General features: G+C 36.7%; 3 protein-coding genes and 1 pseudogene across 4 annotated transcripts; 2 read left to right on the top strand and 2 right to left on the bottom strand.

Moving 5' to 3' along the window:
• Positions 1-675: 675 nt before the first annotated feature.
• Top3alpha (topoisomerase 3-alpha) lies at positions 676-6,511 on the top strand. The gene is made up of 11 exons (XM_011640409.3): positions 676-1,556; positions 1,872-2,218; positions 2,432-2,550; positions 2,645-2,991; positions 3,058-3,346; positions 3,437-3,938; positions 4,036-4,375; positions 4,452-5,055; positions 5,132-5,360; positions 5,510-5,766; positions 5,907-6,511. Exons 1-11 carry the CDS (start codon positions 1,326-1,328, stop codon positions 5,945-5,947), a joined length of 3,306 nt encoding a protein of 1,101 aa, XP_011638711.3. The 5' UTR covers positions 676-1,325; the 3' UTR covers positions 5,948-6,511.
• On the bottom strand, positions 5,814-7,112 carry Cby (beta catenin antagonist chibby). Its single transcript, XM_011640412.2, has 3 exons — positions 6,678-7,112; positions 6,479-6,594; positions 5,814-6,260 (listed from the first exon to the last, which is right to left on the bottom strand). The coding sequence occupies exons 1-3, from the start codon at positions 6,859-6,861 to the stop codon at positions 6,168-6,170; spliced, it is 393 nt and encodes a 130-aa protein (XP_011638714.1). The 5' UTR covers positions 6,862-7,112; the 3' UTR covers positions 5,814-6,167.
• A 271-nt stretch (positions 7,113-7,383) lies between these two features.
• iPLA2-VIA (calcium-independent phospholipase A2 VIA) lies at positions 7,384-11,919 on the top strand. 2 transcript variants are annotated; one of them, XM_011640408.3, is made up of 3 exons: positions 7,384-7,842; positions 8,700-8,790; positions 8,950-11,919. In XM_011640408.3, exons 1-3 carry the CDS (start codon positions 7,619-7,621, stop codon positions 11,032-11,034), a joined length of 2,400 nt encoding a protein of 799 aa, XP_011638710.2. In that variant the 5' UTR covers positions 7,384-7,618; the 3' UTR covers positions 11,035-11,919. The 2 variants fall into 2 exon arrangements, with proteins under 2 accessions (XP_011638710.2, XP_088928076.1); XM_089071950.1 differs by lacking the exon at positions 8,700-8,790 and having other exon boundaries at positions 7,705-7,842.
• Positions 11,575-15,717, bottom strand: LOC105428230 (cytochrome P450 9e2 pseudogene; annotated as a pseudogene).
• Between the last annotated feature and the right edge of the window lie 103 nt (positions 15,718-15,820).

Here is a 15,820-nt window from a genome sequence, read left to right as displayed (position 1 = left end):
AATTCACAACGAAACACAAGGTTCTTTTTCAGTTGAATTTCTTGCACAGTTCATTTTTCTCTTTTTCTCTCTAACATGGAAAGAAATCTAAAATCCTAAAATTTAGAAAATTTCTCTTCCTTGATTGGCTGCTACTTGCCGCTTGCTGCGAGCAAATCAGACTTAAAGCGAGATAGATATACTGTGAGCATTGATAAAAAAAAGAACGAGAATGCGAATGCAGAAAACCGGCGTCTTTTTAGCTGAACTTCCTGTACCGTTTATCTTTTCTCTTTTTTTCTCCAAGCCAAAGAGAAAAAGAAAAAAGATAAATAATATAAGAAGTTCAGTTAAGGATACAAGGATATCAAGTTTCACTAGAAATGCTTTAAAGCATTTGATCGATCGACCAGGGGGTCAATCATGTAACTTTACGTGAAATTTTTCACTTTTCATTTTTCATTTTTTACTTTTCATTTTTCACACCTTGACATTTCACGTGAAACTTTTCACGTATTCAGCGATTATGTATGTAGCGTGGATGCGTAGAAAGTGAAATCAACAAACATAGTTTCATAGTTTTATAGCTAATGAAAATTATTTTATTGGTACAGTATTATATACATCTTTTAATAACCAATTGTATATGTATTACGTTAATTCTAACGCAGCCCTAACGCTTCTCTAATTCCGAAGCATATTTATTAATTCCCTAGATTTCCGCCTTTCCGCCACCAAGGTACATGGCGAAAAAGTTCATCTGAAAAATTTCACATTTTCAGAGAGAGTTTGAGAGAGTTACAAGATCCCGCAAAATCGTACATGATCGTAAGTTCACGTGAAACTTTTCACTTTTCACGTTTCCGCCCTAGGGAAAAAGTTACATGATCGACCCCCAGAACAAAGAATTTTATCAATTGACTAATCAAAAAATGCTTCAAACATTTGTAGCATCAAGTTAACTGCACTCTAAAAAGAACAGACTTGTACACATAACCAAATCGCGCACATGTATTCTTGATAAACAGAATTTTGGAGCGGAATTCGGTCTTATCATCGACGACAAACCGTAAAGTAGTTTTATATCCCGATGTTACGAGTACACAATTAGAACCATCGTGAATTGTGGAGAGCAAGTTTATAACCTTCACCTTATAACCGGCAGAAAAAAATCGCCAACAATTGATATAAACAATTGATATAAATAATATAATAACGAAAGAAAGCAGAATGAATGGCTTTGTATCGTCAGGTTAAGAAAATACTCAAATATCCCCCTATCTGGAGAATAGTTAAAAAAAAAAAAAATTCGCCAGCAATGCCAAATCAACGGCCACCCTTGTATTATGGCCTTTTTCAAATGGCATAATATCGCATTAAATTATATGATATCTTGCCCGACGTTCAAGACGTTCAGAGGCATAGCCAACAATTTCTCCAATAAGAAATTCGCAATTGTTTTTTATTTGCCAAAACAATATTGTTCAAAGAGCGATATGAAAGTACTTAATGTTGCGGAGAAGCACGACGCGGCTAAAAACATTGCTGGCTATTTGTCGCGCGGCACCAGCAGAAAGGTAAACACCTGCATTATAGAACATTCTCTCTATAATAATCTTGCGACTATTGTTAAGTGCTTTTCATTTGTATTTATTCAATTTCTTATTTGTGAAGAAGCTGTAGAAATTCTTATATCTAATTCTATACAGATATAGTTCTATAGTAATATAGTTCAATATAGAGTAATTTAACTTTAATTTTACTTTAATTTACTCTTAACCTTTTTTTAATTCTTAAAACTAAAAGTTATGAATGGTATAATAATATAAATTAAATCAAAATTAATCTATATCAATAAAAGGAAATACTAACACTTCTCAATTTTTTTACAGAGAGAAGGTTTATCTGTATATAACAAGATTTTTGAATTTGATATACAACTATGGAATCAAAACTGCAAAATGGTCATGACATCTGTATCCGGCCACTTATTAGGCTACGAATTTGTAGGAGCTTATCGCAAGTGGCATGGCTGTCATCCATTAAGCTTATTCGATGCTCCAGTATCTAAACAGTGCTTAGAAGAAAGTTATATCAAGATTAAAAAAACCTTAGAACGGGAAATACGATCTTGTCAAGCATTGATTATTTGGACAGATTGTGATAGAGAAGGGGAGAACATAGGCTTTGAGATTATCGAAGTCTGCAAAGCAGTTAAATCGAATATCCGTATATACAGGTAATTAAATAGCTATGTTCAAGAAACATGATTGTGCAATCATTGCGTGAGCGCTCGATATTGTTGACATTTCTTTTAGATTCAACATAGATGTAAATGTCCACTTTTATCACAGATAACGATTACTGAACGCTCGCTCAGAACAATCGTTTCCTGAATGCAATCTAGATCCTATGTTTTTTTATTTGTTTGACGAGATCTGTAATGTTCCAGAGCAAAATTTTCAGAGATTACGAAACAGTCTATTGAAAGAGCTCTTCAAAATTTGGGAGAACCAGATAAAGCAATGAGCGATGCTGTAGACGTAAGGAGCGAATTAGATTTAAGAATCGGTATTAGTTCTGTCAGAAATTGTGTTATTAATTAGAATTATGACTACTATGCTATAACTTCCATATAATTATTATTCATAAAACATATCGATAGGTGCTGCGTTTACGAGGTTTCAAACCTTAAGATTGCAGAAAATATTTCCCAATACTCTCGGGGATCTGCTTATCAGTTATGGAAGCTGTCAGTTTCCAACACTTGGATTTGTAGTTGAGAGATTTCTAGCTATCGATCGATTCAAATCCGAGCCATACTGGAAGTTAAGAGTAATCGACGATCGCAATGGGATAGCCGTAGAATTCAGATGGGCCAGAGTAAGACTGTTCGAGAAAATGCCTTGCCAGATCTTTCTGGATATCTGCCTGGAACAGCCGGAAGCTACAGTAGAGAAAGTAACGTGCAAACCGAAAAGTAAATGGAGACCTCTACCTCTGGATACCATTGTGAGTAACCGAATCAAGAGTCAAGTTGAGAGGTTTAGCATTCTATCTTAAGAATCATCAATTTAGGAATTGGAGAAACAAGGCTCTCGTAAGTTGCGCATGAACGCAAAGGAGACGATGAGAATAGCGGAGAAATTGTATACCCAAGGTCTCATCAGTTATCCGCGCACAGAAACGAATATATTCCCGAAGGAATTAAATCTGGCATCTTTAGTAGAGCAACAAGTAAATAATCAAACTTGGGGTGGTTTTGCGCAAAATTTATTGGCATCTGGAATAACTCCTAGACAGGGGAAGAAAAGCGATCAAGCGCATCCTCCCATTCACCCCACAAAATACACCGACAGTTTGCAAGGTCTGTTCTCAGGCATCTTCTTACTCATTACTCGATTGTTAATTTAAATCGATTAATTTAATTGATTAATTTAAATCGGTTTATTAACAGGAAACGAAGCGAAAGTCTATGAATTTGTGGTTCGACATTTTCTGGCTTGTCTATCGAAAAACGCAGAAGGCAGAGAAACAACGGTGGATATCAATATAGCAGGAGAAAGATTCACGGCTAACGGTCTCGAAATCATAGCGAAGAATTATCTTGACGTGTATATTTATGAAAAATGGAACAACAAAGAGATTCACTCTTATATTGAGAGGCAAACTTTCCGACCGACCAGCATCGATATGATGGAAGAAAAAACTTCACCGCCGAGTTTACTAACCGAAGCCGAGTTGATTGCATTGATGGACAAACACGGCATCGGTACGGACGCCACTCACGCTGAGCATATCGATACCATCAAATCTAGACAATATGTAGGCTTAACAGCAGACAGTCAACATTTCATGCCGGGAAAATTGGGAATTGGCCTGGTCATGGGTTACGACAACATGGGATTCCAAATGTCCAAACCACATTTGCGCGCGGATTTGGAAAAAGATTTACAATTGTAAATTAATTAACAATACATGTTTACATAATTTCTTGTATCGTATACAAAATTTTATTTGTAAATCTATTTTTACTGTGTGGCTTTATTTTTATAGGATATGTCAGCGTCAGAAAGATCCAAATGTGGTATTACAAAATCAGATCAATACCTATCGTGAAGTATTCAAAGTGGTAATGGAACGTGCTAATCTGATAGATGATTCTTTGGCACACTATCTTGACGAGAGACCTCTTCAAACAGAACAAGCACAATTCGCTCAGGAAGACATCATTATATTCAAGTGTCCGAAATGCAGTTCTAATATGGTTTTAAAAGAAAGACGACAAGGCAGAGGAAAGTACATCACTTGTATGGGATATCCGACATGTACTAACGTGATCTGGTTCCCGGAAGCTATAGAAGATGTGGAGGTTTTGAACGAAACATGCAATCAGGTAAATGTAACATTCACGTTTTACACAAACATGTACGAATAAATTAATTAAATTTGTGTACGATTAATATTTCCAGTGTACAGAAAATATGCGCAAATTAAAATTCAAGTTGGTTAGGAATATTATACCTCTATATGGTACCTCTTACACAACTTGTATCGGCTGTGATACTACATTCAATGAAATGTTAAATATTAAAGAAGATTGTATTAAACAAAGTGGAAGGACAAATTATATGGCTCACAATAATACGAGGGATACATTGAGTTCAACTTTTACCTCAAGTACATCCCAGTCGCGGAGTACTCAGCAACACCCAATTTCCAGTGGTTCTACAAGACCTGTTCAAAGTAACAATATTGGTTTGATTGGAACATCTGGCTCTTCCGCAAGATTCACGCAAAGTCAAAATTCTAATATTTCTCAGCCGAACAGATCGAATAGGCCGAATATTGCTGACAGAAGTACAGCAATATCGAATAATAGAGGAAATTCTACTTCTTGGATTAATTCGAATGATTTCAGGAATACAGAAAACAGATCAGGTCAATCTACGTCTCGAAATTCACACAATACGAATAATAAAACAAATTTGTGGGGTGACGATAATGCTGAGATTATGTGTCATTGTCATGAGATGGCAATTCAGTTAACAGTTAGAAAGGAAGGACCAAATAAAGGTAAGTGACAGTCGCAAATTTGTGATTTTTTGCGCGAAAATATTTGTGATGAAATCGATAATACTTGTGATTTCAGGACGTTTATTTTATAAATGCGCTAAACCGCAAGGTAGCGGTTGCAATTTTTTTGTATGGGCATCCGATAACCCAGTATCTCAAGATGACGATCATTCAAGTTGGGGATCCAACATGGACAGAAACAATAGTGGTGCTGGTCACTTCTCTCGTACTGTTACCTCTAACGATGATTGGGGAAACCCATCTATGAATGATATTATGTGCCACTGTAATCAACCTGCTCGAAAGTGAGTAAACTCCATTCGAACAAAATGGCAAATTTTTTCAGACGGATTGAATTTACGTCGATAATTAATGAGTTTTAATAAATTGAATTTTTTATTATTATCGTTGGTTGACAGCTAATATCAAAAAATATTTTCACGTGTTTCTTCAGATTAACGGTTCACAAGGATGGCCCTAACAAAGGACGACAGTTTTACGGATGTCCCAAAGGTATGAACTCCACTTGTAACTTCTTCAAGTGGGCAGATGAGGCTGATGCTGATAGCTATGAGACCATGGACTGGAATAATTCCACTGTGAGAAAACAAAGGAATAGAACAAATAATAGAATCTCCCAAAAGAATAATGCCCCCAAAAGGCCTAGACTTACTGGTGGCAACAGAAAGTGCGGAAATTGTGGAATAGAAGGTAATGTGTAAAAAATTGTTTAAAATTATATCTCTGTCTCTCACTAATATTTTTAAAAACAGCAACAATTTTATTATTTATGTCTATTATATCCAAATTATACATATTTTTTCTTTATATTTAACACTATCTTTTTACAGGTCATACAAGAAAAAAATGTCCAAACAATGTAATGGACTGACGAATGAATATTTTCCAATATGATATTGTAAATAGTGTACAGTTTCTAATAGTTAAGGTTATAAAAGATTTAATTAAAACAGTATCAAACACTTGCTTTTATCTCTTAAAAAATTAAGATTGACTTTTGCCTTTTTGAAGTAACTTTTACAAATGTAAAATTAAAAAAAGGTTTTGAATATTCGAATTAATGTTGTTCCATAGTTACTATTTATCTGTTTTTAAACGATAATCTTTTTGTTATGAGAAAAATTAGTTTTTAGTCTTTCCAATTCTTCTTTTTGCAAATGAACTTCGGCGGTTGTTTGGGTTAACTATAAACCAATAATTTATGATATATCACTGCCAATGCCATTATATGCTATTATGTTTCTATTATATTTATAAACACAATGAGTGATATGACTTATAATCTTAAAAATTTAAGATTCCAAATTTGTAAAATTCCAAAGGTATATATACTTTTTGTTTCAAATAATGATTTTGTAACTTTTTGCAATCGAAAAAAAGAAGTGTAATGAAAAAAAATTACCATATCCAATAAAACATCAAACTTTAATCTCAACAGATTATTTTCTTCCTCCAATCGTCTCACTTCCTTTTTTAACTTCTCATTTTCTTTAAAAGTACCTCCTGCTTTGCCAGATTCTAGAACAAAATCATCTTTTTATGTATATGGAATACACAGATGCATAAAAATCTTTACATGAACGAAATGTAATATTATTTACCTGGAATCCACAGACCAGCCTCAAAAATAGCTTCTTGATCTCCAAGACGAAGACGTATAGGGCCCACCTCCGGGCCGAGTTCCTTCTCTATTCGTTTTGGACTCAAATTCTTATTCGCCAGAAAAACTGCCGCCTTCCTAGTCGGCGTCTTCTTAGGGGAAAATTTGTTGAAGAATAAAGGCATTGCCTCAAATCGCGCTTCCGTGAATCAAGTAACGCTAAGAGACTTTTAAAGTTAACATCAACAAGGAGAAGGTTTACCTAATCATTAAAGATAAAGCAAAAAATATAACTTATCATAGTCGAACAACACAATTGTCATTATATCTCGCATTACAGATATTTAACGATTATTTCAGAAGATATCGAAAAACACAAGTAGCGTTTCGTTGCTAGATTCATATGCAGCGATCGTTCCTTTTCGCTCCCATTAATCAATCATTTTAACCTAACGAAGCTTTTTTTTCCGAGGAACTGAAAAAACACGCGAAACACTTGTGTAACTTTTGTTTACTTTCCTGTTACCAAGGCAACTTTTTTGAATTTAAAGCGATCGACTAATCGACAGGGATCGATAAGGATCGATGTTTCACTTCGATTTTCATTGTTGTCCAGCGTTACCACATTTTATTCGCGAGATTTCGCGTGCGGAATACAGCTGGTAATCCTGATTCGCTTTTGTGCTGCCAGGGAATTATTTGCTGATTCTGAGGCAATGTCGATGTCGGCGATCACTTGTCATATTATCAGCTGATCCCGATTGCGTGTGACGGTGTCACATAACACAAACGTTACAAACGAGGCGAAGTTCACGATGAAGGACGGGCGTCATGTTACCTTTTTACGAGACGATGAATAATCGGAGGTTGTGCAATATCTCACAGTAGAGGCGCTTCGCGTTCTTTCGGTCGCATCTCGTCGTCAACGCCAGGTGCATCACTATGGCTTGGCTCGGCACGATCGCGAACAATGTTCTGCGGAACATCGTCTTCTCGGACGCGCCGCCGAACGTGGTCCAGGAGGTCCGACCGGACCAGTACAGCAATCGGCACATACACTCTCGCGAGGACGGCATCGTCCTTTACGGATCGGGTGGTAAGAATCAAGAGAAATACGAGATTGTTCTGCACAGGCCGTGCGCGGAGACCCTGCATGAGGCATATAGGTACGTCTTATCGATATTTATTTCAAGACGAAAAAGAACATTTTTATTGTAATTGTATAAATATAAATTTAATAATTGTAAATTATAAATTTTTTTTCGTGAATTATTTACAATTTTTTAAATAGTAATTATCATTCCTTTGAGTGGCTGTTCACAGCCACCCTCTTAAGCACATAGTAATGAAGGCTAAATGTTTCTTGAATTTATTTAAGAAATTTCTGAATTATGTATTTCCTGTTTGAACATTTTCATCTATATATTTTTTTGGTTATTCTTTGAAGTATATTGGTTGCGTAATATTGATTCGTCTTTTGGTTGTGTAATATTGTTTTAGTTCAATAGAAAATTTAAAGGCGGGGATATACCATAAATCTCAGAAAAAAATATGTCTAGTAAAACCGAAGAAAAAATTCTTCAGTATAGAAATGCATAGAAATTTACAAGCAGTAATGTCCATTTTTAGCAATTTAACTTACTTTTATCTTTTTTTAATTTTAAGAATTAAAAAAAGATAAAAACTAAATTAAATCGAGATTAAAATTAATAGACATTGGTAGAAATAAAAGATTATAATAAACAAAACAAGAATGATATTTAGACATTTTTAATTGATAAATATAAAGAAGAACTAAAACATCTTCAAAAAATTCAATTAATTAAAAAAAAACAAACAATTACATAATTTGATTGAAAATTATATTGAATTATTTAAAGAAGGCATCCATTGTATATAATTGTATACAATATTATTGATTGTTTAAGGATTATTTTAACTTTATGTTATTTTTCTATTGATTTGATTGATTCTTCATAACTTAGATACTTTCTTGATTTTTAAAAAAATGTTTCAATTTCAGTCTGTTTCGATCAGAAACTCGTGAAGAAGCTGAGGCGCGATTTTTAATATATAAAGACAAAGTTCCTGTACTTGTGCAGATAGCACGCGAGGTATACATAATATTTCTTTATATGTTATACTTAAAGTAATGATTAAGTAGATTTTAAAGAAATGAATTATATTCTCGCATATTCCTCGTTTGTTATATATAATTTAAAAAGTATCTAAGATAATTGCCAATAATTGGTTTTATCTTTCGTTTCTCCAAGATGTGCAATGTTGGAAAGATTCAAAAACTATGTGACACTTTGATGGAACATCCAACATGGACTCTGGCGCATCTAGCGGCCTATTTCGCCCTTCATGATGCATTCATGCATGCAATCGTCAACAGTCAGCTCAACAGTGGCGACTTGGAGACCGGCATCTCGCCGTTACAAGTAGCCGTGCAGACCAACAATTTGCGTACTGTTGAGATGTTGATAGCGGCGAAGAGCTCGCTGGAGCATCTGGATCACAATGCGAACACCGTCTATCATTATGCAGCTACATCTACCAAGGAGATCATCCTTGCTTTGGGCTCGGGTCTTCCAAATAGTCTGAACAGTCGTAATAGCAACGGTCACACGCCCATCCACGTCGCATGCCAGAACGACAAGCCCGAATGCGTGAAAGCACTCCTGCTGATTGGTGCCGACGTGAATATACCCGCTTCCGAGGGTCAACCCTCTAGTCCCGGCTATGTCGGTGATTTCCTGCACAATAAACCGAACGTACTCCACGCGGAGGACATGAAGTTCGGCGGTACGCCATTGCACTGGTCACGTAGCCGCGAGGTGATCACGGCATTGATCGAAACAAACTGCGATATCGACGCGCTCAACTTCGACGGACGTACCGCGTTGCACGTGATGGTGATGCGCAAACGACTGCCCTGCGTGGTCGCTCTATTGAGTCATATGGCATCCGTCAACATCGTTGATAACGACGGCAACACTCCGTTGCACCTCGCAGTTCAGGCGGAGACTCCAGCCATTGTGCAGGCACTCATCGGCTTCGGCGCCGACATCGACGCGCGCAATTGGAAGGCAGAAACGCCTAGGCACAAAGCGAATGTCGACACCACGGAAAGCAATAAAATAATCTATATGTTAAACGCAGTGGGCGCGCAGAGATGTCCGCCAGAGATGACGGGCTGTCACCTCGGTTGCAAACACGGCGAGAATTACACCGGTATCGCGCCGTCGGAACCGCCATACTACGTGCCGCGCACGATCCTCGATCAGATGCTTCACGTCTCTGGTATGGAAAAGATGGCCGAACACGGGAATCGTAAACGGATCAAGGGCGGTAGATTGCTTTGTCTCGATGGCGGCGGTATTCGAGGACTGGTGCTCATACAGACTCTGCTGGAAATCGAATCGGTGTTGCGTAAACCTGTGGTGCATTGTTTCGACTGGATCGTCGGCACGTCCACCGGTGGCATTTTGGCGCTTGGTCTCGCCGCTGGTAAGTCCCTGCGAGAATGCCAAGCGCTCTATTTTCGTATCAAAGAGGATGCTTTCGTGGGCTCACGGCCGTATAACAGCGAGGGTTTAGAAAAAGTGTTGAAGGAATGTCTTGGCGCTAATACCGTCATGGCCGACATCGAAAGACCGAAAATAATGATCACAGGTGTGCTCGCCGATCGAAAACCCGTAGATCTGCATTTATTTCGCAACTACGAATCGCCCAGTAGTCTCCTCAAGCTACCAGAGAACCCGATGTTCAAACCGACATTGCTGCCGCGAGAGCAATTGCTCTGGAAAGCAGCAAGGGCAACCGGAGCGGCGCCATCGTACTTTCGAGCATTTGGCCGTTTTCTAGACGGTGGACTGATCGCCAATAATCCCACTCTAGACGCCATGACGGAAATCCATGAATACAATCTGGCGCTAAAGGCTACCGGTCGCGAGAAAGAAGCGATACCGCTCTCGCTGGTAGTCTCTCTCGGTACGGGAATAATACCGACCACATTCAACCTGAACGAGATCGATGTATTTCGACCGGACAGCCTGTGGGGCACCGCCAAGCTCGCGTTTGGTATCTCGGCGCTAGGTACGCTGCTAGTCGATCAGGCAACAGCCAGCGACGGTCGTGTGGTCGATCGTGCTCGCACCTGGTGTTCCATGATTGGTGTGCCATATTATAGATTCAATCCGCAGCTATCGACGGAGGTCGCCATGGACGAGAAGAGCGACGAGATATTGGCAAACATGATCTGGACCGCGAAAGCATTCATGCATGCGAATCGAGATCAGGTGCAGGAACTGGCAGCTATCATCGGACGCGATTCCAGTTCGGAAAACGATTAGGGAGTTGAATTATTGTTGAATTAGGATGAGGAAGAAAGTACCTGGTTGCAGAATCATATCGTGCGCACATACATATGTTTACACATTCGTTATGATATCGACGATTTATCGCTGGCTCGGTTAATGATTATCTGATGATTAACCTAGCAATTATCTCGTTACGTAGCATGTATTATAGCTACTACTTCATTTCTATTTGCTACTTTGATAACGGTCTCGACAAATGTGATATTAGATTGCCTTTTTTTGCAACTCATAAGCAGCATAATTTATGAAACTTGCATATCTTGTCTTTGTTTTTGTTCTATTTTTTTATAATTCTGGCCAAGAAATTAAATTATTTTCCTAGTCATTTATATATTTCATGAGATAATGTGCACAGGTATAATATATATCATAATATATATTTATTTTTTTATTTAATTTATAAATTTATTCATAAAAATTCTGTGTTTAAAATATTTTCTATTATTCTTTTTTTGCAAATAGAATCTCAAAGGATTCAAACGTCGCACACATTGATCTATAAATCAACAATACTTAGCTAATAGATCTATTTTATTTGTATTGTCACAGAATTTACAGAGAAGAATAAATAAAAAAAAAAGTTGCAAAGCGACCGAATAATACATCTTGCTTTGTAGAATAAAATTTATCAATTTAATGTCATTAAATACTTTACAGAGTTTTATTAAACCCATAATATATGATTGAAATCTCGATGAATCGCTAATATAACAATCGTCTACGCTCGAAGTTTATCAAACACACACACGCACACATACGTCGTTGTAAAATCCTCACGCATCAAGATTTAAATGGATAAGGTCGGAAGCACACACTTCTGCATAATGTATAATGCATAAAGCATAAAAAAATGAAGCAATCGTAGTTCTCCGTTTTCTTACCCATAATGAAAATGAAAGACTCTGAATAGTTGATTTTCCTATGCATTATTCGTTATGACTTATGCAAAAGTGTGTGCTGCGGCCCTAATTCACGGTCAAAGGGGGAGAATAACGTCATCTTAGTTCTATTCATCAGAAAGATTGTTTCTAATATATGGCAAATAGTTTTCTATTCAATTGATAATTGTTTACAATTTTATTTTATTTAAAGGCATTGTGTATAAAGTCTCGTACTAAATATATTTTATCAATAAAACATTCTTTCCTGACCGAGATGTATCTTTTACATAAAATAAGAACAATTTTCTGAAAATATTTTTTTTTTAAATAAGTTATAGAAAGATGCCGATATTAGCGGAGAATCTACATATTTCTGAGTACAATGATATTATGATAATGCAGAAGTACTTTCACATTTAGGAAATGTGAAATATATGCGTGCATTTTTTTCCAATTTATGTTATTCAATTTTATTATCGTTGTTGTTCCTTACAAAATACTAAGAATTTTGTCGGTTGGGCAGTCGTGCTGCTAAATGGCTATTAGGCTCTCGCTATGAATGAATGATAGCTATACTGATATAGATTCAATATGATGCCATAATTGTTTTGATGTCCGTATTAAACATTTGTACAATTGATATATTTATGCAAGTATTTGAATGCATTTAAAAAAATTATTAATACTTTGATTAACTAAAACAATAAAAATGTTATAAATGCACATATGTAATATGCAATAGCGAATTGCATCAACTGTTATCATGTTGTTATATTTACTTAAATACGTAATATTATTTAAAACACACGCAATTTTACGAAATTTCAAATAATATAACCTGATCTGATACAAAAAAGATATTTATCTTTAAAATAAAAAAATATAAAACATGTTTGCGCGCTAAAAAAGATTTCTTTTATATAAAGCATTATATAAACTCTATCTAATGATGTCGTTTCTACTAAGCTGCTTGATAAATAGAATAGATACAGTTATAAAAGTCATTCAAAATGATTAGCGTTAGCGGACTCGAGAATTTATACAAGTCAAAATGTTTACCATAAATTAATTTGGTATTTAATTTTTCTTTCCGTTATTAACAAGTACTTTGATTATACTTTATCTTATACGATGACATAACATATTATAAATAAATCTTATCACAATTATTTTCAAAAGTGATGTATACATCAAATATTTTGAAAGCTAAGAATAAAGCGAAATTTTTCCGAACATATAACTATAATAAAATAATATGTTACGATAATATGTAATACAAAATTTTACGTATTTCTCTTCTCCAAACGAATCCAGAATCCGCCGACAGGTTGCAACGTAAATTCGTTTTTATTAAATATGATTGGTTCGACGGTCTTCGGCGTAGTCTTTAGAGTAAACTTTTGTAAAAGATGAGCTAGCAAAATTTTTGTCTCCATGAGGGCGAATCGATTGCCAATACACATTCTAGGCCCCAAACCGAATGGCAGATAAGAGTACGGTACAATCTTGTCTTTGTTCTCATCGCTGAATCTTTCAGGATCGAACTTTTCCGGATCCGGGAAATAATTTGGATCACGTTGTAGAGAGTAACCAGGGTATAACAGTATGGTACCAGGTTCAATAGTTAGACTCTTACAGCCTGGTTGTGCAGGAGGCAGTTCATATTTCTTGGTGCAAACTCTATCGAGAAAAACGGCTGGAGAGTATTTTCTGAGAGCCTCGGAAACTACCATGTCCATGTAAGACATCTTCGACAGCGAGTCGTAAGATATCTTGCCGTTTCCTTCGGCGAGATGTTGCTTTATCTCCTCGCGTAGACGATCTTGTATATCCTGATGTACCGCCAATTCGTGCGCAACGAAGCACATCAGCGTCGAGGACGTGTCAAAGCCAGCCAAGAAAAAGATGAAGGCTTGCGAAACGATGCCGTCCAATGTCATCTGCACATTCGTACCTTCCTTCTCCCGAGCCTGCATTAGCAATTGAATCATATCCGGTCTGACAATACCTTTTTCCTCTCGCATTTTAATGGTATCCGCCACGATCTTCCTAAAAAATGTGGACGTCTCCTTTGAGAAGAATGTCAGGCCGATCATTTTCGAGAACCTCGGAAACGAACGTAGAAGTATGAACTTGAGAATCATGAGAAATCCATTCGAGAAGTTGGCAGCCTCGATTCCTCTCATGTAGAACTCGTTGTCCTGCTCTTTCATAGAATTCACCTTCAGACCAAAGGCCGCTGTGGCGATCACGTCGTTGGTGTAACGCCTGAAAGTCCCTTTCAATTCGACCTCGGAACAGAGCTCCGGGTGCTCGACGAAATAGTTAGCGAAATCATGGGCGCATTCCGATATCAAGTCGAACATATGTTTCATCTTGCTGGCGGTAAAGGAAGGGCTCAGTACATTCCGCATTTCTTTCCAGCGATCTCCGTGCATGAAGAATATGGTTTTGCCAAGCAGCGGTTCCAGATTCTCATCAACGAACGCGCGATGATCTTGAAAGTGCTCGAAGTCCTTCACCATGGTGTCTTTGATCAACTCAGGGTCGCGCAGAAGTATGACAGGCGTAAGAAAATCCGTTGTTCCAAAGTACTTGGCATTCGGGAGGTAATTGTATAAATAATCGCACCATTCGGTGAAATGCAAGCGACCAGTCAACATTTTCCAGCTCATGATGATGGACGATAACGAATTTGACATGTAAGGTATGCCCTTACCTGTCCAGTAGAAATGCATACGATACACCATGGCGATAACTTTTGAGGCCACGATGACGATCAGAGTGGTCAGTAATAGCCCAAAAGGCGTCGAAAACCACGACCAATCCATCTTGCGATATCACAGTGTAATAGACTCAACAGAGATGCTTCGTCGGGCACGGCACAGAACGTTATAAGTGCGTATACGTACAGCGAATCTTATTGTGACAGAAGTGGCACTAGAGTGGGAGAAACGCTCGGTAGTATTAACGATGATACGTGTCATATCAGTAACTGCGCATGTAGTACGGTTAACAACAATTATTTTTGGATTCATTTCAGAAATCAATTATTAATAATCTAATTTAATAAAAAAGTTTGCTCCAAGGTTGACGATGATTTCAGTATTAAGATAGTTCCTATCGATTACATAATCGCTACTTGATCGCTATGCGTCTCTTGCATCTGTGTATGAGTTTTGCATCTGATTGAAATGTTACATAGAAATAGCTAATGAAGAGTTTTCAAAATAACAAGAAAATTTATGTTTTATCTTCTAAAAATCAGTTGAGAGAAAGATATAAATTTAAAAGTCTACAAAAGATTTCTCTCTCTCTTTCTCTCTCTCTCTCTCTCTTTCTCTCTCTCTCTCTCTCTCTCTCTCTCGCACCTTTTAATTTCTGCCAAAGAAAACATTCAATAATATCTCTTCAAATGTAAGTTTATCTTTTAATCGAAATCTCTGTTGGCACAATTCGTATAAAATATTGCAATATATTATTTGTTATGGCTCATTAAATTAATGTATTTCATCGTTAATCGTTTCGAGATTACTATTGTAAGATGATAGTACAGAGTTTAAAGCTTGACTTTCTCGAGTATCTATAGCGGTTTTATGACTATGATTATATTTTGACATAGACAAAAAATTATGTGTAATATGTTTCTTGCTCGTGATCTGTAGTTTTACTCTCTACAGCTTCATATTTTCTTTGAAAAATATAATATAAAAAAATATATAGTAATCTTGAAACCTGTAATGTGCCACAAATTATGATAATGTCTGCCCGATATGTCACAGAATCTCAGAATCTCAAAATAATCCTTCAAATAACGGATCATTTTTTAGCTGTTACAGCCGCTTGAGCTTAAATCTAAGTAAGTAAACTCGCTACAA

The sequence above is a fragment of the Pogonomyrmex barbatus genome, unplaced genomic scaffold (genome assembly GCF_055798465.1).
Source record: "Pogonomyrmex barbatus isolate J1 unplaced genomic scaffold, ASM5579846v1 scaffold12, whole genome shotgun sequence".
Lineage (NCBI taxonomy): Eukaryota > Metazoa > Arthropoda > Insecta > Hymenoptera > Formicidae > Pogonomyrmex > Pogonomyrmex barbatus.
This window is presented reverse-complemented; position numbering and strand designations above follow the sequence as displayed.

Excerpts from the sequence above, each read along its gene's own strand:
- Top3alpha (XM_011640409.3), top strand. The coding sequence starts at position 1,326 with ATGGCCTTTTTCAAATGGCATAATATCGCATTAAATTATATGATATCT. Across the intron at positions 1,557-1,871 it reads CGCGCGGCACCAGCAGAAAG|AGAGAAGGTTTATCTGTATA; the intron begins GTAAACACCTGC and ends ATTTTTTTACAG. Across the intron at positions 2,992-3,057 it reads CTCTACCTCTGGATACCATT|GAATTGGAGAAACAAGGCTC; the intron begins GTGAGTAACCGA and ends TCATCAATTTAG.
- Cby (XM_011640412.2), bottom strand. The coding sequence starts at position 6,861 with ATGCCTTTATTCTTCAACAAATTTTCCCCTAAGAAGACGCCGACTAGG. Across the intron at positions 6,595-6,677 it reads GGCTGGTCTGTGGATTCCAG|AATCTGGCAAAGCAGGAGGT; the intron begins GTAAATAATATT and ends ATTTTGTTCTAG. Across the intron at positions 6,261-6,478 it reads TTGATGTTTTATTGGATATG|TTAACCCAAACAACCGCCGA; the intron begins GTAATTTTTTTT and ends ATTGGTTTATAG.
- iPLA2-VIA (XM_011640408.3), top strand. The coding sequence starts at position 7,619 with ATGGCTTGGCTCGGCACGATCGCGAACAATGTTCTGCGGAACATCGTC. Across the intron at positions 7,843-8,699 it reads ACCCTGCATGAGGCATATAG|TCTGTTTCGATCAGAAACTC; the intron begins GTACGTCTTATC and ends TTTCAATTTCAG. Across the intron at positions 8,791-8,949 it reads TTGTGCAGATAGCACGCGAG|ATGTGCAATGTTGGAAAGAT; the intron begins GTATACATAATA and ends CGTTTCTCCAAG.